The sequence below is a fragment of the Oratosquilla oratoria genome, chromosome 27, assembly GCF_046742065.1.
Source record: "Oratosquilla oratoria isolate Oo_2021 chromosome 27, ASM4674206v1, whole genome shotgun sequence".
NCBI classification, from domain to species: Eukaryota; Metazoa; Arthropoda; class Malacostraca; order Stomatopoda; family Squillidae; genus Oratosquilla; species Oratosquilla oratoria.
The window spans coordinates 54,237,640-54,263,514 of NC_134803.1; the positions used below are offsets into that span (position 1 = coordinate 54,237,640).

The 25,875-nt window shown below is 41.5% G+C and overlaps 2 protein-coding genes across 3 annotated transcripts; both read left to right on the plus strand.

Annotated features, from left to right (window-relative positions):
- The first annotated feature begins 4,391 nt into the window (after positions 1 to 4,391).
- LOC143040076 (molt-inhibiting hormone-like) lies at positions 4,392 to 9,917 on the plus strand. Of its 2 annotated transcripts, XM_076210737.1 has the most exons (4): positions 4,392 to 4,576; positions 5,917 to 6,215; positions 7,239 to 7,344; positions 8,880 to 9,917. In XM_076210737.1, exons 1-3 carry the CDS (start codon positions 4,562 to 4,564, stop codon positions 7,336 to 7,338), a joined length of 414 nt encoding a protein of 137 aa, XP_076066852.1. In that variant the 5' UTR covers positions 4,392 to 4,561; the 3' UTR covers positions 7,339 to 7,344; positions 8,880 to 9,917. The 2 variants fall into 2 exon arrangements, with proteins under 2 accessions (XP_076066852.1, XP_076066851.1); XM_076210736.1 differs by lacking the exon at positions 7,239 to 7,344 and having other exon boundaries at positions 8,880 to 9,914.
- A 7,710-nt stretch (positions 9,918 to 17,627) lies between these two features.
- LOC143040077 (molt-inhibiting hormone-like) lies at positions 17,628 to 24,014 on the plus strand. Its single transcript, XM_076210738.1, has 3 exons — positions 17,628 to 17,801; positions 19,137 to 19,435; positions 22,105 to 24,014. The coding sequence occupies exons 1-3, from the start codon at positions 17,787 to 17,789 to the stop codon at positions 22,208 to 22,210; spliced, it is 420 nt and encodes a 139-aa protein (XP_076066853.1). The 5' UTR covers positions 17,628 to 17,786; the 3' UTR covers positions 22,211 to 24,014.
- Positions 24,015 to 25,875: the final 1,861 nt, after the last annotated feature.

Genomic DNA, 25,875 nt, shown 5'->3' on the forward strand with positions numbered 1-25,875 from the left:
TATATATATTATATGGAGAAATATAATGTATATATATATATGTATATATATATATATATATATATATTTATATATATATATATATATATATTACACACAGGAACCCACAGTCGGAGAAAGAATAAACTTCGAATAAAGAAAAATCCTATATTTCGGCTATCAACTGTAGCCCTCTTCAGGAAAGTACATAAGATAGAGAACAGAGGGGACTTATAAACTACAGTAAGAAGAGATGTGGACAGTTGACCTCACTCAGGCGCGGGGCAAACTGGGGTAGCGGAGGAAGGAGGGGGTGAGGAGAGGGGCGGATGTAGCGTCCGCACCAACTTGGCTACTGCTGCGCGTGAGATTGTCAGGTGTCCACTGCCCTTTAGAAATATTAATATTAGGGCATTCCTAAATTAATGCTGATTCGACTATTTTCCTCCTGAAACCGCAGTGGGACTTGAACACTAATCTGGCCTTACCCCAGTCGAAAGAATGATTCTTATTTTTGACATGAAGAAATACAGCCGAATTTTCTTGCCCATACCTAATTGACCTTTTATGTTCTGCCAATCTAGTGTTCAGGTCTCTCCCGGTTTGACCCAAGTAAACCAAATCACAATCTTTGCAGGGCAAACAATAAACACCAGGTGACTCAACTTCCTTCGGTTTTTGTTGAACGTTCACAATTTGCTTACGCACGGTGTTAGGATAGTGATAGGCAATAGTGAGACGTTCATGAGGAAACAATTTAGTAGAAGAACTGATGGTATTATTATAGCCGAAATATAGGATTTTTCTTTATTCGAAGTTTATTCTTTCTCCGACTGTGGGTTCCTGTGTGTAATTTACAAATGTGCTACTACATTTCTGTTTAGAAATATATATATATATATGTATGTATATATATAATATATAAATATACATATATATGTATATATACATATATATATGTATATATATGTACATCATTCTATTCACAAAATGTTTATTTATAACAGAAATCTAGTCAAAATATATGGCAAAGATAATTCTAAGTACAGAGTGTAGGTCTATTTGAAGACACAAGCAACTATGGCTATTCTATTAGGGTTTTCCTGCTGAATTTGTTTAGCAAATTTACGAGGAGACTTGTCTATCTCACGCTTAATAACATTTAAAGTGCGTGGTGTGAATTTCCTGGGTCTGCCATAGCGCTGATGTGGGGAAGGTAGTGGCGCCCCACACACCATCCTTGGAACGTAACAACCAGCGTTGCTCTGAACGGACTGCAACTCCTGTATTTTCAGAGATATCCTTCACAGAATGCCCTGCCTTAAACAGGGCCATTATAGCAGCAATCTTGTCACGTTCGATTTCACGTCCACTACCTATAGCCGGCAACATAGACGCTAAACCCCTGAGAATTTACGTAAATCGAAGGCAAAATGCGGAGACCCAAAAACGTATTGCTCCCCCTGTCGAATCTCAAACAGCACCGAGCCTGGAAACACTGCATGCATTGGTGGCAGCCAACGTTGGTCTCGCTACCAGGCATCCGAAAAATATCTGGCTCGTTCGGGATATTGAGGGCGAGGGATTTCCAATTTGTGTCATAAGTATTAGCGTCAGCATTATCGCGTCCAAACTTATGGTGGCTATTGTATACGTGTACAAATATATATATACATATATATATATATTATATATATAGATATATAGATATATAGATGTACACACACACACACACACACACACACACACATATATATATATATACATATATACACATAAATATTTGTATATGTGTATATATTTGTATATATATGTATGTGTATATATGTATATACATATACATATGCATATACATATATGTATTGGATAAATGGTTTAGACAGATGAGAGTGTGGGTGGAGGAAGAATAAGCGAAGATGGGCTGGAACTCCTTTATTGCTTATACATTTCGACCGACTCGGTCTTCTTCAGTAAGCTGTCTACAAACAGCTCGAACGTTGCATTTATACACTCGAAGACGGGGACACGGACAGGTCATCCCGCTGGCTGTCTGGGGATTCCCATTCCCGTACCATGTTTATGTTTCCCAATCGTATTTATCATCAATTTACTTGCTGCCTTCGACAAACAAACGAAATCTTCCCTGTCATTGATATTTCCATAAGAATTAATATAGGCAGCTTCAACAGTCTTCCTCATGTCTCTTCTTAATCCCGTGTGTAAAAACCTCGACCCCATCCCAGTGGGGCAAATGTCCAGATTGGTCATCGTGCTGAACGAGTGAGTTAGACGTCCTGTGTGACCTCGAGTCTCGTTTGTGCTCGGCTATGCATTATTCGACGCCTCGACCTGACTCGCCGTAATATGAAGATTAGCATCAACCGCAAGGGATGCGATAAATGGTACTGCAGGCGTTTTGGGGGGGAGTTCCTTTATATTCTTAGTTTTGACAATTCTTCCAATATTAGAATTGGAAGTCCTTGCTATTTTTACCCCACTCTTCCCAAGAAATCTGTCTATTCCTTCAGTTTTCCTAGAGGAAGATGAATATAGAAGGATCATGGTTAGAGGCACCACGTGGTTAAGATATGTGGACGACGTTATTGTAATAGTACCAGAGAATATCGACATTGAACATAAGTTAGATAGAATCAACAGAGTCCATAACGATATACAGTTCACTGTAGAGATGGAAGTCGACCACAAATTACCATTACTTGACACGTTGGTGCACAGGAGGGATGGAGTAATATTCTCAGTGTACAGAAAACCCACAAACAGAGACGACTTTGTGCACTATTTCTCAGGACACAGCGAGCGAGTGAAGACCGGCGTGCTCATAGGTTTCTTCCTCAGACCTTTTAGAATTTGCAGTGTGGAATTTTTGGGAGATGAATTAACTAATTCTCATGAAAATATCAACGACAGGGAAGGTTTCGTTTGTTTATCAAAGGCAGCAAGTAAATTGATTATAAATACGATTGGGAAACATATACATGGTCCGAGAAAGAGAATCCTCAGACGGCCAGCGGGATGACCTGTCCATGCTCCCGTCCTCGGGTGTATAATTGTAAGGTCCAAACTGTTTGTAGACAACTTACTGGGGAAGACCGAGTCGGTCGAAACGTATAAGCAATAAAGGAGTTCCAGCCCATCTTCGCTTATTCTTCCTCCACCCACACTCTATATATACATATGTGTAATAAAACCACTTGGAAAATAAAATGAATGGTGTCCGAACGGTTTTGTCTAGTTAAGACATTTTCAAAGGTGTAAGGGCGTGTAGCAGAAACTCAAGTGACATTTGGTCATCTCCATGGAGAGAAGTGTACAGATGTAAAGAAATAATGGAAATAAACATAATGAACAAACACACTGGGAGAGGTAACCAAAAGATTTCATGCGTCCCGAAAAGTAGCATCCCATGACTGCGGGTCACATACTAGATCAGAACCGTGGCTGCAAATTAAATACTAAAACAAAATTGTGGCTGTAACTCACACGTTAGATCAGAGCTGTGGCTACAGATCATATACTAAATCAGAATCATGGTTGCTGATAACACAGCAAACCAAAAACTTGGCCATTGATCACAGATTCGACCAAATTGTGGCGGCAGAATCGTTACTGCAGATCACCTGCCAAACTAGAATCATGGCCGCAGGTCACATACTAGCCACAATCGTGGCTGCACATCACGTTTAAGACCAGCACCACATAATCTGTAAAGAACACCATAGTAAAGAACGAGTTAAAGGAATTTGTTTTATATCAGAATGATAAAGAGACGGATGAAGGGTGAGGAGCCTACAGCAGGAGGCGCGTAGCTGCGACCAAGGCCGTCAACTCTGCCATATCATGTACTTCGACTTTTGGGGAAGGTCACTGCCGGGTATTGGAGACATGTGCGGGATTCAAACCCACAACCAATCCAATACGAAACAAGCACTTTTCCTATTACAACACCAGCGCACAAACGAAACAAGAAAAATGAAAAAGAAGAAAAAAATATATATACCGAAGTCAATAGTCGGACCACAGTATACGTCATTGTACACTTGACTAGAGATGTGTTTCATACTAAAGGATTGAACTGAAATGCGTTTCATTCGTGGAAGATGACGTACGGGGATGAAAGTGCAAGAGCTTTTCACACAGCAATAAAAACTGTGAAGTGTTTCCGCTGGAAAAAAAATAGCATCATCCAGGCGTTTATGGATATGACATGAGTTTACTATATCATAGAAAGGCAATGTAGGTATCAATAAAGTGGAAGAACACTAAAGGCCATGACAAAAAGGACGTAAAAATCCATTCTGTGTGATTGCAGCGTGACAGGAGATCCCCCTTTCCCTCCACAACGCCACCGCCGAGGAGTATAAAGAAGCCGCTCCGGTGGAGTCTCCATTCAGTCTGTGGCTTGCGATCAAAGTCGAACAGGACGCTCACCTACCCGAGGGCTTAAGACCTGTGCTCGCTTGACGTCATCCGTTGTACCTCCGACTGTGTTACTCATCTACCTCTCATAGCAGCATCAACGTCCGATCGTCGCCAGATTTCCGACTCTACCTTCATCAATACAATGGCCAATCACCAGGTACGATCTTCTCGCCCGTAACCTGTATGTGCGCACCGCACCTGTCATTCTCACTTTTGTGCCAAAGTGTGTGTCCTTAGTCATGCATTGATTTGTGATTTTCGTCATAATCGTGGAGTGTTTTAATCGAGTGCCTTTGCACCTGCGTCTGTTTGTGTCCTTGTCTGTGCTTTACACTGTGCGTGCAAATGGTTGTGACGACTTGTAAGTCCGTTTCCTTCAGCGTGTGTCTGTATCTAGGTGCATAGTTTTGTGTTGTTTTAACCATATGTCTCAGAATATGGACGTATACAGTGGAATGTGCATTGTAGTGTACATTTGTATGAGCCAGTTTATGTGTATGCAATCACCTGACCTCACCCCACTTCGAGACAGACATACAGATGGAATTTCAATTCTTTCAAGTGGTTATCACGTTGGTTAGTCTTCTACGAGAGAATTAAATTCTACGAGTACCCCTACACAGGTTCAACCAATACATCGCCCGTCTCATTCTAAAGTTTCGTGTTCATAGTTCGAGAAGGAACAGGCGTAGAGGTGAGGACTGAGTTACCGTGTACACTTTAGTATTGTGCAATTGTTTATATATGCATTCTTTCACGAGTCACACACACATCTTACGCATGTTTAAGAGAGAAACTCAGCTCCTCAGCACGTGAAGCCTAAGCTATTCGAGTTCCACATGGAGGTGTAATAGACAATTTCAGATTTCACGAAGAAAGTCAAATCTGGCAGTAAGTTGCTTGGTCGATCCTGCCTTTACCAGAATCCCTTTAAGCGTTTTTATTAACGTTGTCCAAAGTGCACAGCTTGGGCGCCGAGTTGGATTTTGTAACAGAATAATAATTAACCCATAAACAAATAGATAAATAGATATATAACATCGATGCACAAGAGGTCAGATGCCTACTATAAACATTCAAGACCCGCTGATGTCTTTTCTGAATGTATGATAGTTTCTACTGCATGCAATATTTCGCTGGCTGACAGGGCTACCAACCTGTGATATGTTGCTTAATACTGCTCCACTGTCGTTTGTCCTTCACGTCTCAATGTTTCTGACACCAACTTCTCCCTACTCCATATGGGATATTGACTAGAGTCACATTTATTATTATCACTATTATCATTATTATTCAATAGGTGAAAACTAATATGTACTAGCTTCTATTCTTATTTTCCACGACTATCTGTAAATCTCCATGACTCCGCCTTTTAGGAGCAATATTGTGTTGAGTTGATGCATACAAAACTCAGAAAAAAAAAATCAAGATCTTCCCACCTTTCTTGGATAAATTGGCACCCTTTTCACCTCCCTGTTGTACTCCCTTCCACTTCAGATGTCAATCGTTGTAGCCGTTCTGCTCACCCTGTCGGCGTCAGTCTACGTGCAGAGTCGTACCGTCTCCAGCAGGTTCTCTGGATTAGAGAAAGCTCTGACGGACACTTCAGCAGCTGCTGCCCCCTCCCCTGGGGCACTCCAGGCGCCGCAACCATTGGGACGCAGCCCGGCGAAGCGGTCTCTCTTCGACGCCACTTGTATGGGATCCTACGACCGGCAAATGTACAAACAACTCGACCGTGTGTGCGACGACTGTTACAATCTCTACCGCAAACCCTACGTCCAGGTCGAGTGCAGGTACGTATTCGCCATCGTTCTATCCACTGCATCCAACACTGTCTCAATCCACCGCCAAAAATACTGTCACCACTGCTCTCTCCTTTACGCAATGACACAGTCACAGATTAGTTCCGCGTTATTACTCTCTGTGTACAATTGGCAATACTTCTGTTGCTGATTATACATTTTATTTTCACAAGATGTTCCTTTGGGCACCTTTTGTTTGCCTATCTATCTATCTATCTATATACCAATAGGTTTCCTTTCCCATATAAGTGAGGTAGTCATCCAGGGCATCCACCCACCCCACTCCCATTTCTAAACATCTCCAATATTATGTCTCCACTAAGATTTACCAGACACCCTCAATTTTCTTTCTATTACCTCATCCCCTACTCTAGCATTGAGATCCTCCAACATTGCATTTATACTCCTCCTAAAACTCTCTAAGACTCATTGAAATCAATCCGAAAACCTCTTTCCTCTTCACTCTTCTCAGTACCAGGTCCGCATGCACACACACAAAAGCCTACACTTCCCATCCCAGTTTCACTTTCACCCACATCAGCCTCAAAGACACTTCCCTCCACTCTACCACGCTCTTTCCCATCTCCTCATTTACTAGTAGAGCTAATGCCCCCATGCCTTCATCACTTCTGACTCTCCTCACCACACTCCCAAACTCAAAAACACCCCTCCCTTTCAACTTACTTTTATTTAACGCTAATACATTCAACTTCCTTCTCAAGAACATAGTGCCAGTATCTTCTCTTTTACTCGCCTCTGTGCCACAACCACACACATTTAATGACCCAATACCTTGCACTAAATCCTAATTATTTTCACATACATTGTACGAACACCTTTCAACTTCAAAGGATTTATTTTTTGTTGTGATTTTTATGTTTGTTATTAACATATTCTTTTGTTTACACAGTAAATATTTTGTTATTTTTCTTAAGTTTAATGCCGTCAAGTTTACCACATTTTTAATTTACCATTATTATTATTTTCTCCTGACCTGACGTGACTACCAAACAGCCGGGACTGCTTTAGATCCGAAATGTTCAATATGTGTGTGATGGACCTCAAACTGGATTTTAAGCATTACATGACCATAGCAAAAGAACTCCAAGGATAATTTTCGGTTGGTTAAGGATTTATTTCTTTTAGTTGTATTTTTTATCATTTTATCTTTTCTCTACATTTGTTTACTTTTCTTAGCCTTGATTTATATATATTTTCATCTTTGATTTTATATTTTAGTTTGAAATATATATTTAATATCATTTCATTAATATTACTACTTTTAATCAGATATTTAATTTCTTTTTATTTGAATTATTTCTATTCTGTTTGTACATTCTTGCTTTAGCACACATTCTTTGCGTCTTTCCCCTTCCTCAATAAATGGGGTAGTGTTACTAGTGGAGTTCCCAAGGGCTCGGTCTTGGGTCCCTTATTGTTCATTATGTGTAGAAACGGCTTGAACAATGGGGTTAATAGTAAGTTTGCGGATGACACTAAAATAGGACGATATATAAGGTCGGGGTAAGGACTTGGAATACTGCAGTAGGACTTTGATCAATTGTTTCCATGGTCGGATAAATAGCAAATTGACTTTGATATTTAAAAGTGTAGCTTGCTAAATGTAGGCTTAAACAACTCAGCTAACAGGTTTAGATTAGATAACACCATATTAAAGAAAAGAGAATGAGAAAAGGACTCTGGAGTTTAGTGAGTCTGGAGCTTAAATCCAGGGAACAGTGCATTAGTGCCATCAATAGGACTAACTGGGTATTAAGGTTTATATCTATCACGATTATAAACATAAGTGCAGAGGTAACCATTAAATTCTATCTGGCTATAACAAAATAGTCATACCCATCCTTTACTTTGTGGTATAGTTTTGTTCCCCATCCTATAGAATGGATGTTAATGCACTAGAATTAGTACAGAACTCAATGACCAAAATGATACAAGGTATTACCTTACGACGACAGGCTTAGACACCTTAATACACCTTCTCTGGAACGACGAAGAGTGTGTCGTGATGTAATAGAGGTTTTCAAGGGTGATGCAAGCAAGGTCATTATTTTGAGCTAGCAGGGCAGGACTAGTAGTAATGGACTTAAATTGGGCAAATTTAGGTTTAAAAAGAAAATAAGCAGGAACTGGTTTACCAGCAAAGTGGTTAACTAATGGAATAGATCTTATAAACATGTTGTCAGCGTTAAAACAATTGGCTGTTTTAAGAAAAGATTAGATAACACTATTTCCAAGCCCCTCCTCATCCTGTCCCTTGCCCTCTTCAACCCCCTCTTTTCCATTCGCCTTTCCCCCTGCACCTTTTATTGGACACTGTTTAAACTTGCAATTTTTTCAAACACACTTTCTCCCATAACGTCCTCGTAGTCTCCAATAACCTATTTCCTTCCCCCGTCCTGTTGCCTATCCCGCAGCCTCGATTGCCCTTCCTTCCTTCCTTTTCTCTATCCACAGTCTCCCTTTGGCCCACTTTCTCCTCCATGTCTGCTCTACTGTCTGCCAAGTCCTCTCTCCTCATCTCAACAAGGATTTCTTCGTCATTCCCACAAGACCGCTCTTTGCACATGCCCTTCCTCTCACTCCACCCCACCTTAGAACTCACTTCACTCACCAAAAACTACTTTGTATCCACAGACGGGGCTGCTTCGCTAACGACGTCTTCGAACAATGCTTGTACGATCTCTTGCTCCAGGATGCAGCCGAGGAATACAAGATGCTCATCCACAGTGTGGGCAAGTAATAAGTAACAGACTATACGTCACGTCACCTGAAGTGAATCCTTCGTCCTGCCTCCTGTCCATCGTCATGGTCCTTCGCCTGCTATCAAGCTGTTCCATCCCCCTTTCGCACCACGCCTTCCAATCCTCTTTGTACCAACAGGATCCTTTGTTCGGTCTTGCCATCATATTCCTCAGTCTCGGCAAAAAACGTATCTCAGTCTCGGAAAAAACGTAAGATCCTCCACCTGAACAATCAACATCTTTGTCTCGGAGTATAATTACCTTGATCTCTTTTTTCGCACACTTCACTCTCGAGCCTTTTCGAGGAGAACTCACAGGAACAATTACTAAGAAAAGAAGCCATCAACCATGCAGGGTTGATTTGGACACCAGCCGCAACCAGGAGCTAAGACCCCCAATGGCGTTTTCATAGGAACACCCAAGTGTTGTCACATGGCGACACGAACAGTCCCTAGTCATCTTCGAAACCTTTAATCTCTTCAAGAAGAGAACATTTAGCGAGGCTGAGCAAGTGTTTGAGAGCCCACCACTTGGGCGATGCTACTAGTCAGAGGCCTTCCCCGAGAACAGAAACCCGCTGGACGGGAACAAGGAAACCTTCCACTGTCATCGCCAGATGATGGCCTCCGCACCCTTCATACCACCGACCGCTTTTATTTTTGTAGTCTTTAGTTTTATCCTTTTTACTTCACCCCAGCCTAGGGCAAATTATATATTAGTTAATTTATTGAATATCTATTTATGACAGATTTAGTCAAGATGTATGCCAAAGATAACTTTAAGTATAGAGTGTGTGTCTACTTGGAGACGCAAGCAGCTATGACTATTCTTAAATATTCCCACTGTAGTGAGATGCAAAGATTGTATGTGTGTATGTGGTAGTGTTTGATTTGTGTGTGTGTGTGTGTGTGTGTGTGTACACAAATACACAGCCACAGGAGATATATATAATATGCAAGTGTGTAGCTACCTCATACAATCAAGCAGTAGACACTCCCGGTACTATGGTAGTGTATGCGACACTGTAAGTTCTGCAAACGAGCCCCTTCTTCTCACTGGCCGATTCCATCACATCAGTGATGTGTATCGCGGGTGATGTGGGCGCTGCCTGGTGTACAGCCGAATTCTATGACCAAGGTCAGAGCTTGCACCGCCGATAATGGACGCACTTAATGTTGCGTATCGGTGGAAGTGCATGGAGTCATAGGTGCACAGCACTGGTACTGTCGTTTTGTTTATCTTCTCTTTTCCATTTCCACTATTTCTTCTTACCTATCTTATCAACGCCTGTCATACCACACTCCTTACTGACTAGCCTATCTCCACTGCACAATGGTGGTCCTTCATGTTTGCAGTCTTCTCCCCACTCCATCGCAGCATGAACAGTCACTGGTCTCTTCTATTCAACTCTTCTTCTCTCCTAACCACAATCTACAAGCACTCGGTTACTGCATTACTTCGTTCTCCTTCCTCTACCCTTACCTCGTCTCCCTCATTCGAGCTTCCTCTTCACTTCCTCCATTCTTCTTCCCAACATAATGTATTCTTTGCTCTCCGGCACATCCTCCCATTGTTTGCATTGCCTATCTATCCATGTTCATGTTTGTCTGTGACCTGTCTAATGATATGCTATCGTACTTAAGAGAGTGAGCATATATGCATAAGGCATATTTTGTAGATATGTAAACGTGCATATGTGCGTATTCAGGTGTCTATGTACACGTGCACAATTACCACGAATCTTGACAACAGTATTATAGTCATGTAAGGACTACATAGAGAATATGTGAACGAAAATACAATGTTACATGCAGGAGCAATGGTTTTCTTTTACCTAGGTTCAATTGCTGGTTAGAAATGCACAGCTTTGGTAGCAGCGGCCGTGGTCGGCTGTGATGCAATTTGTAGAAGCTTCAAGACGGATGCTGTTGCGCAGTCCAGGCGACTGTTAGCAACTTCGAGCAGTAACCTGTGATAAGCGAGAAAGTCAGCACCGATGAGGGGGCGTCCTGATGTCTGCCAGGATGTTGCTCTATGAGTCCTGGTGACTCTCGAAGGCGAGGTGTAGGCGCTTCCACCCGGAAGAGCTGATGGTGGTGCTGTTGGCGGCAGTGAGCCTCACGTCAACGTCCTTGGGGCCTCGGGATTCTTCTGTGGAGGCATAGAATACGGAAGTGCAAGCGCCGGTGTCGACAAGGAAACGACGTTTGGAGGAGCCACATCTGACGGAGCGTGTCGATGTTCCTGCTAGTTCCGTCGGCTTCGGGTGATAGGGGGCGATTTCCAGCACCTCGAGTTAGGATAATCGGAGCGTTGATGGGGGTGGCAGCAATGGGTGAAGGGTTCATGTGGTCACTCCGTAAGGTTACCAATGTAGGGGGTGTTGACTACGGGAAGAAGGATCGAGGGTTCATGAGTTCTTGTCTTTTATCTAGTTGGGTTAAAATCTTATTTGCAAGTGACCCGAAGACGTATATATACCTCACCCATCCGTATATGTCCGTGGTTTGCATTTATTTACTAAAGCTCATGAGACCTGGGATCACGCTCGGAAGGTCAGTAATGGTTTAATGGATCGTGGGGTGGGGTGGAATCTTCGGATCCATGTGATTTCTGGGCAATGAATACTGATTTGAAGAGGTGTCTCGCCGTCTTCGGTACCAAGTGCCTTAGGATGTCTATTGAGTTGTCGCTGATATGAATTTGCGTCAAAAGAACGACTGCTCCGTGGGGTTAAGACAAGGCCTGTTTCTAGCATAATTTGTGAACATCAGCTTTGATTATGTGGGCATATGGCACGCTTCCCTGATATTGATCCTACTCACAGAGGCAAACCTTGGTGGAGACGATGAGAAAGCCCACAAAATTCAAGGTGGCTCAAGTGGACTGATCCTGCTAAGAGCTGATTAGAATGGAGAGGATGACTACATGGAAGCTAAATCAGAATATCGTAGGGAATTGCATCATCGTGTGATTGAAGCGACGCTCTCCGATGTTGGTAATATGAGTCATCTGATTCGCATCTTGCCAGAATTTTGAGTTTCAGGGACAATCAGAAGTTCACAACAATACAGAGTTCGTTTGAATGAAACTGTGGAGTTCTTGTAGTTTAGAATATATGTATTAGTGTAGGTTATTATATAGGAAAATATATAATGGTTGCACACACACCACAGCGCACGGTTTGAATAACTCATTTTTCTCCTAGAAGACTGTGCTCCTTGAACTCGACGCGAGTTCTAAATGCGTGTTCAAAAACGCTGACTCGAGGTCGACGGTTGGTCACGCCATCAGGTAAAATCACTTGTTCCTGCGTCTGCCAGCAAAATTCCCTCTAAATATAAAGAAAATAGCTAAGCCTAATGACAGAAATATCTATCCTAATTGTAGTAATGATTAATAATAATACATGGTTATTCGAAAAGGAGGATTATAACAAGAAGGTCTAGTTTTCAATCGTCTTCTTACTTTCAAGGAGGCCTTACACTAGTACATATATATGATGCATATATCTTAAGATAAACACGAAGAACCCACAGTCGGAATAAAAGAAAACTTAGAAGAAAATATAACTTTGACTGGGACAAAGCCAAAATCTTGTTTAAGTCCAACTGTAGCTTTAGAAAAAAGATTGTTGAATCCGTCTTAATCGAAGAATGTCCGAACTTGAACATCTCCAAAGGTCAATGGTTCCCGAACATAATCTCACGGCTAGCTGTAAGTCGTTTGGTTAAGAAATTTCACCCTCCTGACCTCGCTCCCTCACCAATCTTGACCCCGCTTCCCTTCTGACCTCACATCTCCACCCGCGCATCCCCTCACCTTTGACTTCACCCTGCGTGACAAATTGTCCTGTTTTTAGCTCTGCATGTTCCCCTTCTATTCATATCTCAATTGTATTTATGTCTCTTCAAATTTTTGTAACCAGCACTTTCCTGAACAGGGCTATAGCCATTAGCCAAAATATATGTGTTATACTTTCTTCTAAGTTTCCTTTTATTCCGACGGTGGGTTCTTCGTGATAATTATTTGCAAATGTTTCACTACATTTTGTCCAAGTTATCTTACATGTTGTCAGAATGACCAAAATAAGCGTACAAAGTTGTTGTTTTTTTTTACATTCATATGCAATGAGACTACTTGACTGTTTTCTAGACAAACTGATGTAAACACGATTAAGAAGTGATCCAATGTATCAAACGTAGAAAACATATATGAGCAGAAAATTATCTTTTTCAAGCCAAATCAAACTGGTAATCTGGGGTAAAAGTAGACATAAGAAACTGTTATGGATCATGTTCCATTCCCCCTTCGCACCATCCCTTCCAATCCTCTTTGTACAAACAAGATCTTTCGTTCGGTCTCACCACAATCTTTCTTATCTTCGCAAAACCATAAGATCCTCCACCAGAACAACCAACGCCTTTATCTCCCGTGTAGTATCGGAGTGCAAGTACCTTGATCTCTTTCCCCGTATTTCAGTCTCGAGCCTTTCCGAGGAGTACTCACAAGAAAAAGTACAAAGCAAAGAAGCCATGTGCCACGCAGGGTTAATTTGAACAGTATCCGCAGCTAGGAGCGGAGAAACCCAACGACGTTCACATGGGAACGACAGGAAGACGACCATTAATCCCCTCAAGAAAAGAACATTTAGCGAGGATGAGCAAGTGTTTGAGAGTGATGCTACTAGTCGGAGGCCCTCACCGAGACAGAAAGCCGATGGCCGGGAATGGCTTGGGTCAGACATCTAGAAGCTGGGGACAAGAAAACATTCCATTGAAGCACCTCTGTCTTCACTAGATGAAGGTCTTCACACCCCTCATACCACGGACAGTGTACCGGGTGGCTACAAGAAATGAAAGTCAAATAGTGGGAAGTACACTGTAATCTCTGATACCACTGACAACTAATGCGTGTGAATACAAAGAGAGATGGCTCCCAACTGACGCCAAGCTGCCAATTTGGCGCGAACAGACATGCATCGCATTTGCGATATCCAATATCATTACAATATACACAATGATTACACATTACAATAAATAATAAAACAACAAACAACAAAATATATGACAATTTTATAAAGAGGGGGAAACATGTAATTCCCCAAATAAGCAACACACCAGTACAATGTACAATAATAATGGTATGACATACAATTATACCACGCTAACACATCAGCTTTTATATTTATAGTCCTTAGTTCTTTTCTTTTTACTCCATCCATCCAAGGACAATATATCAATATATCAAAATATATATATATATATATATATATATATATATATATATATATATATATATATATATATATAAATGACAAATAAGATTGAAGGTGAAAGAAGTAGACGAGGAGTAATGGGAGAAGTTCACGTGAAATTCTCCCATTACTCCTCGTCTACTTCTTTCACCATTAATCTTATTTGTCATAATATAGTCAACATTTCGAAAGGTGATAGAAAAGAGGAAATATGGAGAGAATACAACAGAAGACGACAAATGGAAAGTTATACACTACACGGACAATTTCTCAAAGATTGCCCAGAAGAGCAAGTTCTCCCAAAATCAGCACCGGAACAACTAAGAAACACAAAACACCTGTTTGGAAATGCGGCCAGAGCTTACTTACAAGAAGCAATAGAGAATCTACAAGACCAAGTACATTATGTAGTGAATCAATAGTGCACCTCATAAGTTAGCCAAATGTTTAGCTAAACCTTTATCCAATACTTTAGGAACTATTAGTGATGCACATCTACGAAATTCTTCGGATCTAATTAACAGATTAAAAGTTTTAGATTTCAATAACAAGAAACTAGCCAGCTACGATGTCACCTCTTTATATACTCGAGTATCAATAAAAGGCGCTCTAAATGCTGTTGAACGAGTAGTAAATCATTTGAAAAATGAAGATCTACCCAGACAACATTCTGGCCTCGCCATGGGTAGTCCCCTTTCTGCAGTGTTAGCAAATTTATACATGGAAATACTCGAAACAGAAGAATACATGACTAAAATGGGTAGGAATAGTAAATGGTTTAGGTATGTTGATGACATACTCGTAGCTGTACCTAAGGATAGACATCAACAACAAACTCAGGAGATTAAACAGTGTATATGAAAATATACAATTTACTGCAGAAAATGAAAATAACGGAAAATTACCTTAGACACAATTATCCATAGAATAGATGAAAATGTGAAATTTTCAGTATACCGGAAACCCACCAATAGAGAAGACTATATACACTTCTACTCAGGACATGATGACAGAACTAAAACAGGTATTATAATGGGTTTCTTCCTCAGAGCATTTCGTATATGCAGTAAAGAATTTCTAGATCCTGAATTACGACATATTACTGAGACTTTCATCAAACTCAAATATCCAAAAGGTCTCTTATGTAGGTTGAAAAAGAAAGCCAAAGAAATAATTAACAAAAGTAAAGATAAAAATAAAAATAAGAATGATAATAAATGTAATAATGAAACCAGATATATCACAGTACCAAACTCTAATGTTAATTCATACCTAGACACTTTTCTCCTAAAAGCGGGCATCAAAATAGCCAGGACGTCAGGTAGCAAAGTAGGCCATTTGGTAACACGTAGCGACAATAATCCCACTAACGAAAACAGCGTTGTTTATAAAATCCCGTGTAAAAGCTGTCCCTCTTCATATTTTGGTGAATCTGGTCGCGGACTTAATAAAAGGATAAATGAACATAAAAATGACGTAAAAGCCCATAGGACATCTAACTCCATAGTAATACATGTGGATAAACATGGTCACCTTCCAGACTGGAACAACACAACCGTATTAAATAAAGGATCATCCAAGAAACTAAGGAAGACAATTGAGGCAGCATATATCAACACTAATAACAACATTAACCATAGAGAAGGCTTTATATGTTTAGCAAAAGACACAAGCTTATTAATAATAAAGGAATACGCAAATAAAATAACAAGCTCTCCGAAGCGTCCCATAAGATGACCCGTCCGTGTATAAAATATCCTGTTACGTTTGAGTTGTTAGCTTTGTGATCAAGACCCTGTGGGTCGAAACGTTAAGGCGTGAAATTCTCCCATTACTCCTCGTCTACTTCTTTCACCTTCAATCTTATATATATATATATATATATATATATATATATATATATATATATATATATATATATATGTACATCCTTCTAGTCACAAAATGTTTATTTATAACAGAAATCTAGTCAAAATATATGGCAAAGATAATTCTAAGTACAGAGTGTAGGTCTATTTGAAGACACAAGCAACTATGGCTATTCTATTAGGGTTTTCCTGCTGAATTTGTGTAGCAAATTTACGAGGAGACTAGTCTATCTCACTCTTAACATTTAAAGTGTGTGGTGTGAGATTCGTGAGTTTGTCACAGCGCTGACGTGGGGTAGGTACTGACGCCCCCCACACCACCCTTGGAACGTAACAACCAGCGTTGCACCTTGCTCTAAAGGTGTAAGGGCGTGTAGCAGAAACTCAAGTGACATTTGGCAATCTTCATGGAGGGAAGTGTACAGATATAGGAAATAATGGAAATAAACATAATAGGCAAGCACACTGGTAGAGGTAACCAACAGAGTTCATGCATCCCGAGAAGTAGCATCCCGTGACTGCGGGTCACATACTAGATCAGAACCGTGGCTGCAAATGAAATACTTAAACATAATTGTGGCTGTAACTTACATCTTGGATCAGAGCTGTGGCTACAGATCACATACTAAATCAGAATCGTGGCTGCTGATAACACAGCAAACCAAAGACTTGGCCACTGATCACAGATTCGACCAAATTGTGGCGACAGAAACGTTACTGCGGATCACCTGCCAAACTAGAATCATGGCCGCAGGTCACATACTAGCCACAATCGTGGCTGCACATCACGTTTAAGACCAGCACCACATAATCTGTAAAGAACACAATAGTAGAGAACGAGTTAAAGGAATTGGTTTTATATCAGAATGATAAAGAGACGGATGAAGGGTGAGGAGCCTACACCAGGAGGCGCGTAGCTGCGACCAAGGCCGTCAACTCTGCCATATCATGTGCTTCGACTTTTGGGGAAGGTCACTGCCGGGTATTGGAGACAAGTGCGGGATTCAAACCCACAACCAATCCAATGGAAAACAAACACGCTTCCTATTACGCCACCAGCGCACAAACGAAAAAAGAAAAATGAAAAAGAAGAAAAAAATATATATACCGAAGTCAATAGTCGGACCACAGTATACGTCATTGTGCACTTGACTAGAGATGTGTTTCATTACTAAAGGATTGAATCTGAAATGCGTTTCATTCGTGGAAGATGACGTACGGAGATGAAAGTGCAAGAGCTTTTCACACAGCAATAAAAACTGTGAAGTGTTTCCGCTGGAAAAAAAATAGCATCATCCAGGCGTTTATGGATATGACATGAGTTTACTATATCATAGAAAGGCAATGTAGGTATCAATAAAGTGGAAGAACACTAAAGGCCATGACAAAAAGGACGTAAAAATCCATTCTGTGTGATTGCAGCGTGACAGGAGATCCCCCTTTCCCTCCACAACGCCACCGCCGAGGAGTATAAAGCGAGCCGCTTCGGTGGATTCTCCATTCAGTCTGTGGCTCGCAACCAAAGACGCACAGGACGCTCACCTACCCGAGGGCTTAGGACCCGTGCTCGCTTGACGTCATCCGTTGTACCTCCGACTGTGTTACTCATCTACCTCTCATAGCAGCATCAACGTCCGATCGTCGCCAGATTTCCGACTCTACCTTCATCAATACAATGGCCAATCACCAGGTACGATCTTCCCGCCCGTAACCTGTATGTGCGCACCTGTCATTCTCACTTTTGTGCCAAAGTGTGTATCCTTAGTCATGCAGTGATTTGTGATTTTCGTCATAATCGTGGAGTGCTTTCATCGAGTGCCTTTGCACCTGCGTCTGTTTGTGTCCTTGTCCGTGTTTTACACTGTGCGTGCAAATGGTTGTGGCGACTTGCAAGTCCGTTTCCTTCAGCGTGTGTCTGTATCTAGGTGCATAGTTTTGTGTTGTTTTAACCATATGTCTCAGAATATGGACGTATACAGTGGAATGTGCATTGTAGTGTACATTTGTATGAGCCAGTTTATGTGTATGCAATCACCTGACCTCACCCCACTTCGAGACAGACATACAGATGGAATTTCAATTCTTTCAAGTGGTTATCACGTTGGTTAGTCTTCTACGAGAGAATTAAATTCTACGAGTACCCCTACACAGGTTCAACCAATACATCGCCCGTCTCATTCTAAAGTTTCGTGTTCATAGTTCGAGAAGGAACAGGAGTAGAGGAGAGGACTGAGTTACCGTGTACACTTTAGTATTGTGCAATTATATTTATATGCATTCTTTCACGAGTCACACACACATCTTACGCATGTTTAAGAGAGAAACTCAGCTCCTCAGCACGTGAAGCCTGAGCTATCCGGTTCCACATGGAGGTGTAATAGACAATTTCAGATCTCACGAACAAAGTCAAATCTGGCAGTAAGTTGCTTGGTCGATCCTGCCTTTACCAGAATCCCTTTAGGCGTTTTTATTAAAGTTGTCCAAGGTGCACACCTTTGGCACCGAGTTGGATTTTGTAACAGAATAATAATTAACCCGTAAACAAATAGATAAATAGATATATGACATTGATGCATAAGAGGTCAGATGCCTACTATAAACATTCAAACACCCGCTGATGTCTTTTCTGAATGTATGATAGTTTCTACTGCATGCAATATTTCGCTGGCTGGCAGGGCTACCAACCTGTGATATGTTGCTTAATACTACTCCACTGTCGTTTGTCCTTCACGTCTCAATGCTTCTGACACCAACTTCTCCCTACTCCATATGGGATATTGACTAGAGTCACATTTATTATTATCACTATTATCATTATTATTTAATAGGTGAAAACTAATATGTACTAGCTTCTATTCTTATTTTCCACGACTATCTGTAAATCTCCATGACTCCGCCTTTTAGGAGCAATATTGTGTTGAGTTGATGCATACAAAACACAGAAAAAAAAAATCAAGATCTCTCCACCTTTGTGGGATAAATTGGCACCCTTTTCATCTCCCTGTTGTACTCCCTTCCACTACAGATGTCAATCGTTGTAGCCGTTCTGCTCACCCTGTCGGCGTCAGTCTACGTACAGAGTCGCACCGTCTCCACCAGGTTCTCTGGATTAGAGAAAGCTCTGACGGACACTTCAGCAGCTGCTGCCCCCTCCCCTGGGGCACTCCAGGCGCCGCAACCATTGGGACGCAGCCTGGCGAAGCGGTCTCTCTTCGACGCCACTTGTATGGGATCCTACGACCGGCAAATGTACAAACAACTCGACCGTGTGTGCGACGACTGTTACAATCTCTACCGCAAACCCTACGTCCAGGTCGAGTGCAGGTACGTATTCGCCATCGTTCTATCCACTGCATCCAACACTGTCTCAATCCACCTCCAAAAATTCTATCACCACTGCTCTTTCCTTTACGCAATGACACAGTCACAGATTAATTGCGCATTATTACTTCCTGTGTAGAATTGGCAATACTTTTGTTGCTGATTATACATTTTCACAAGATGTTCCTTTGGGCACCTTTTGTTTGCCTATCTATCTATCTATATACCAATAGGCTTCCTTTCCCATATAAGTGAGGTAGTCATCCACCCACCCCACTCCCATTTCTAAACATCTCCAATATTATGTCTCCACTAAGATTTACCAGACACCCTCAATTTTCTTTCTATTACCTCATCCCCTACTCTAGCATTGAGATCCTCCAACATTGCATTTATACTCCTCCTACAACTCTCTAAGACTCATTGAAATCAATCCGAAAACCTCTTTCCTCTTCACTCTTCTCAGTACCAGGTCCGCATGCACACACACAAAAACCTACACTTCCCATCCCAGTTTCACTTTCACCCACATCAGCCTCAAAGACACTCCCCTCCACTCTACCACGCTCTTTCCCATCTCATTTACTAGTAGAGCCAATGCTCTCCTCCCCCATACCTTCATCACTCCTGACTCTCCTCACCACACTCCCAAACTGAAAAACACCCCTCCCTTTCAACTTACTTTTATTTAACGCTAACACATTCAACTTCCTTCTCAAGAATATAGTGCCAGTATCTTCTCTTTTACTCTCCTCTGTGCCACAACCACACACATTTAATGACCCAATAGCTTGTACTAAATCCTAATTATTTTCACATACATTGTACGAACACCTTTCAACTTCAAAAGATTTATTTTTTGTTGTGATTTTTATGTTTGTTATTAACATATTCTTTTGTTTACACAGTAAACATTTTGTCATTTTTCTTAAGTTTAATGCCGCCAAGTTTACCACATTTTTAATTTACCATTATTATTATTTTCTCCTGACCTGACGTGACTACCAAACAGCCGGGACTGCTTTAGATCCGAAATGTTCAATATGTGTGTGATGGACCTCAAACTGGATTTTAAGCTTTACATGAACATAGCAAAAGAACTCCAAGGATTTGAATAATTTTCGGTTGGTTAAGGATTTATTTCTTTTTAGTTGTATTTTTTATCATTTTATCTTTTCTCTACATTTGTTTACTTTTCTTTGCCTTGATTTATATATATTTTCACCTTTGATTTTATATTTTAGTTTGAAATATATATTTATTTTATATAATTTCATTAATATTACTACTTTTAGTCAGATATTTAATTTCTTTTGATTTGAATTATTTCTATTCTGTTTGTACATTCTTGCTTTAGCACACATTCTTTGCCTCTTTCCCCTTCCTCAATAAATGGGGTAGTGTTACTAGTGGAGTTCCTAAGGGCTCGGTTTTGGGTCCCTTATTGTTCATTATGTGTATAAACGGCTCGAACAATGGGGTTAATAGTAAGTTTGCGGATGACACTAAAATAGGATGATATATAAGGTCGGGGTAAGGACTTGGAATACTGCAGTAGGACTTTGATCAATTGTTTCCATGGTCGGATAAATAGCAAATTGACTTTGATATTTAAAAGTGTACCTTGCTAAATGTAGGCTTAAACAACTCAGCTAACAGGTTTAGATTAGATAACACCATATTAAAGAAAAGAGAATGAGAAAAGGACTCTGGAGTTTAGTGAGTCTGGAGCTTAAATTCAGGGAACAGTGCATTAGTGTCATCAATAGGACTAACTGGGTATTAAGGTTTATATCTATCACGATTATAAACATAAGTCCAGAGGTAACCATTAAATTCTATCTGGCTATAACAAAATAGTCATACCCATCTTTTACTCTGTGGTATAGTTTTGTTCCCCATCCTATAGAATGGATGTTAATGCACTAGAATTAGTACAGAACTCATTGACCAAAATGATACAAGGTATAAGGAATTTACCTTACGAAGACAGGCTTAGACACCTTAATGCACTTTCTCTGGAACGACGAAGAGTGTGTCGTGATGTAATAGAGGTTTTCAAGGGTGATGCAAGCAAGGTCATTATTTTGAGGTAGCAGGGCAGGACTAGTAGTAATGGACTTAAATTGGGCAAATTTAGGTTTAAAAAGAAAATAGGCAAGAACTGGTTTACCGACAAAGTGGTTAACTAATGGAATAGATCTAATAAACATCTTGTCAGCGTTAAAACAATTGGCTGTTTTAAGAAAAGATTAGATAACACTATTTCCAAGCCCCTCCTCATCCTGTCCCTTGCCCTCTTCAACCCCCTCTTTTCCATTTGCCTTTCCCCCTGCACCTTTTATTGGACACTGTTTAAACTTGCAATTTTTTCAAACACACTTTCTCCCATAACGTCCTCGTAGTCTCCAATAACCTATTTCCTTCCCCCGTCCTGTTGCCTATCCCGCAGCCTCGATTGCCCTTCCTTCCTTCCTTTTCTCTATCCACAGTCTCCCTTTGGCCCACTTTCTCCCCCATGTCTGCTCTACTGTCTGCCCAGTCCTCTCTCCTCATCTCAACAAGGATTTCTTCGTCATTCCCACAAGACCGCTCTTTCCACATGCCCTTCCTCTCACTCCACCCCACCTTAGAACTCACTTCACTCACCGAAAACTACTTTGTATCCACAGACGGGGCTGCTTCGCTAACGACGTCTTCGAACAATGCTTGTACGATCTCTTGCTCCAGGATGCAGCCGAGGAATACAAGATGCTCATCCACAGTGTGGGCAAGTAATAAGTAACAGACTATACGTCACGTCACCTGAAGTGAATCCTTCGTCCTGCCTCCTGTCCATCGTCATGGTCCTTCGCCTGCTATCAAGCTGTTCCATCCCCCCTTCGCACCACGTCTTCCAATCCTCTTTGTACCAACAGGATCCTTTGTTCGGTCTTGCCATCATATTCCTCAGTCTCGGCAAAAAACGTATCTCAGTCTCGGAAAAAACGTAAGATCCTCCACCTGAACAATCAACATCTTTGTCTCGGAGTATAATTACCTTGATCTCTTTTTTCGCACACTTCACTCTCGAGCCTTTTCGAGGAGAACTCATAGGAACAATTACTAAGAAAAGAAGCCATCAGCCATGCAGGGTTGATTTGGACACCAGCCGCAACCAGGAGCTAAGACCCCCAATGGCGTTTTCATAGGAACACCCAAGTGTTGTCACATGGCGACACGAACAGTCCCTAGTCATCTTCGAAACCTTTAATCTCTTCAAGAAGAGAACATTTGGCGAGGATGAGCAAGTGTTTGAGAGCCCACCACTTGGGCGATGCTACTAGTCAGAGGCCTTCCCCGAGAACAGAAACCCGCTGGACGGGAACAAGGAAACCTTCCACTGTCATCGCCAGATGATGGCCTCCGCACCCTTCATACCACCGACCGCTTTTATTTTTGTAGTCTTTAGTTTTATCCTTTTTACTTCACCCCAGCCTAGGGCAAATTATATATTAGTTAATTTATTGAATATCTATTTATAACAAATTTAGTCAAGATATATGCCAAAGATAACTTTAAGTATAGAGTGTGTGTCTACTTGGAGACGCAAGCAGCTATGACTATTCTTAAATATTCCCACTGTAGTGGGATGCAAAGATTGTGTGTGTGTATGTGGTAGTGTTTGATTTGTGTGTGTGTGTGTGTGTGTTTGTGTACACATATACACAGCCACATGATAGATATATGATATGCAAGTGTGTAGCTACCTCCTACAATCGAGCAGTAGCCACTCCCGGTACTATGGTAGTGTATGCGACACTGTAAGTTCTGCAAACGAGCCCCTTCTTCTCACTGGCCGATTCCATCACATCAGTGATGTGTATCGCGGGTGATGTGGGCGCTGCCTGGTGTACAGCCGAATTCTATGACCAAGGTCAGAGCTTGCACCGCCGATAATGGACGCACTTAATGTTGCGTATCGGTGGAAGTGCATGGAGTCATAGGTGCACAGCACTGGTACTGTCGTTTTGTTTATCTTCTCTTTTTCATTTCCACTATTTCTCCTTACCTATCTTATCAACGCCTGTCATACCTCACTCCTTACTGACTATCCTATCTCCACTGCACAATGGTCGTCCTTCATGTTTGCAGTCTTTCCCCCACTCCATCGCAGCATGAACAGTCACTGGTCTCTTCTTCTCTCCTAACCACAATCTACAAGCACTCGGTTACTGCATTACTTCGTTCTCCTTCCTCTACCCTTACCTCGTCTCCCTCATTCGAGCTTCCTCTTCACTTCCTCCATTCTTCTTCCCAACATAATGTATTCTTTGCTATCCGGCACATCCTCCCATTGTTTGCATTGCCTATCTATCCATGTTCATGTTTTTCTGTGACCTGTCTAATGATATGCTATCGTACTTAAGAGGGTGAGCATATATGCATAGAGCATATTTTGTAGATATGTAAACGTGCATATGTGCGTATTCAGGTGTCTATGTACACGTGCACAATTACCACGAATCTTGACAACAGTATTATAGTCATGTAAGGTCTACATAGAGAATATGTGAACGAAAATACAATGTTACATGCAGGAGCAATGGTTTTCTTTTACCTGGATTCAATTGCTGGTTAGAAATACACGGCTTTGGTGGCAGCGGCCGTGGTCGGCTGTGGTGCGATTTGTAGTAGCTTCTTGACGGATACTGTTGCGCAGTCCAGGCGATTGTTAGCAACTTCGAGCAGTAATCTGTGATAACCGAGAAAGTCAGCAGCGATGAGGGGGTGTCCTGATGTCTACCAGGATGTTGCTCTATGGGTCCTGGTGACTCTCGAACGTGAGGTTATGGGGCTTCCACTCGGAAGTGGTGATGGTGGTGTCGTTGGCGGCAGTGAGCCTCACGTCAACGTCCTTGGGGGCTCGGGATTCTTCTGTGGAGGCATAGAATACGGAAGTGCAAGCGTCGGTGTCGACGAGGAAACGACGTTTGGAGGAGCCACATCTGTCGGAGCGTGTCGATGCTCCTGCTGGTTCCGTCGGCTTCGGGTGATAGGGGGCGATTTCCAGCACCTCGAGTTAGGATAATCGGAGCGTTGATGGGGGTGGCAGCAATGGGTGAAGGGTTCATGTGGTCACTCCGTAAGGTTACCAATGTAGGGGGTGTTGACTACTGGAAGAAGGATCGAGGGTTCACGAGTTCTTGTCTTTTATCTAGTTGGGTTAAAATCTTATTTGCAAGTGACCCGAAGACGTATATATACCTCACCCATCCGTATATCTCCGTGGTTTGCATTTATTTACTAAAGTTCCAGAGGCCTGGGATCACGCTCGGCAAGTCAGTAATAGTTTAATGGATCGTGTGGTGTTGTGGGATCTGCGGATCCATGTGATTTCTGGTCAATGAATACTGATTTGAAGAGGTGTCTCGCCGTCTTCGGTACCAGGTACCTTAGGATGTCTATTGAGTTGCCACTGATATGAATTTGCGTCAAAAGAACGACTGCTCCGTGGGGTTAAGTCAAGGCCTAATCTAGCATGATTTGTGAACATCAGCTTTGATTATGTGGGCATATGGCACGCCTCCCTGATATTGATCCTACTCACAGAGGCAAACCTTGGTGGAGACGATGAGAAAGCCCACAAAACTCAGGGCTGGCTCAAGTGGACTGAGCCTGCTAAAAGCTGATTAGAATAGAGAGGATAGCTGCATGGAAGCTAAATCAGAATATCGTAGGGAATTGCATCATCGTGTGATTGAAGCGACGCTCTCCGATGTTGGTGATACGAGTCATCTGATTCGCATCTTGCCAGAATTTTGAGTTTCAGGGACATTCAGAAGTCCACAACAATATAGAGTTCGTTTGAATGAAACTGTGGAGGCCTTATAGTTTAGAATATTTAGAATATATGTATCAGAGTAGATTATTACACAGGAAAATATACAATGGTTGCACACACCACAGCGCACGGTTTGAATAACTCATTTTTCTCCTAGAAGACTGCACTCCTTGAACTCGACGCGAGTTCTAAATGCGTGTTCAAAAACGATGACTCGAGGTCGACGGTTGGTCACGCCATCAGGTAAAATCACTTGTTCCTGCGTCTGCCAGCAAAATTCCCTCTAAATATAAAGAAAATAGCTAAGCCTAATGACAGAAATATCTATCCTAATTGTAGTAATGATTAATAATAATACATGGTTATTCGAAAAGGAGGATTATAACAAGAAGGTCTAGTTTTCAATCGTCTTCTTACTTTCAAGGAGGCCTTACACTAGTACATATATATGATGCATTTATCTTAAGATAATCATGAAGATCCCACAGTCGGAATAAAAGGAAACTTAAAAGAAAGTATAACTTTGACTGGGACAAGGCCAAAATTTTGTTTAAGTCCAACTGTAGCTTTAGAGGAAAAATTGTTGAATCCGCCTTAATCGAAGAATGTCCGAACTTGA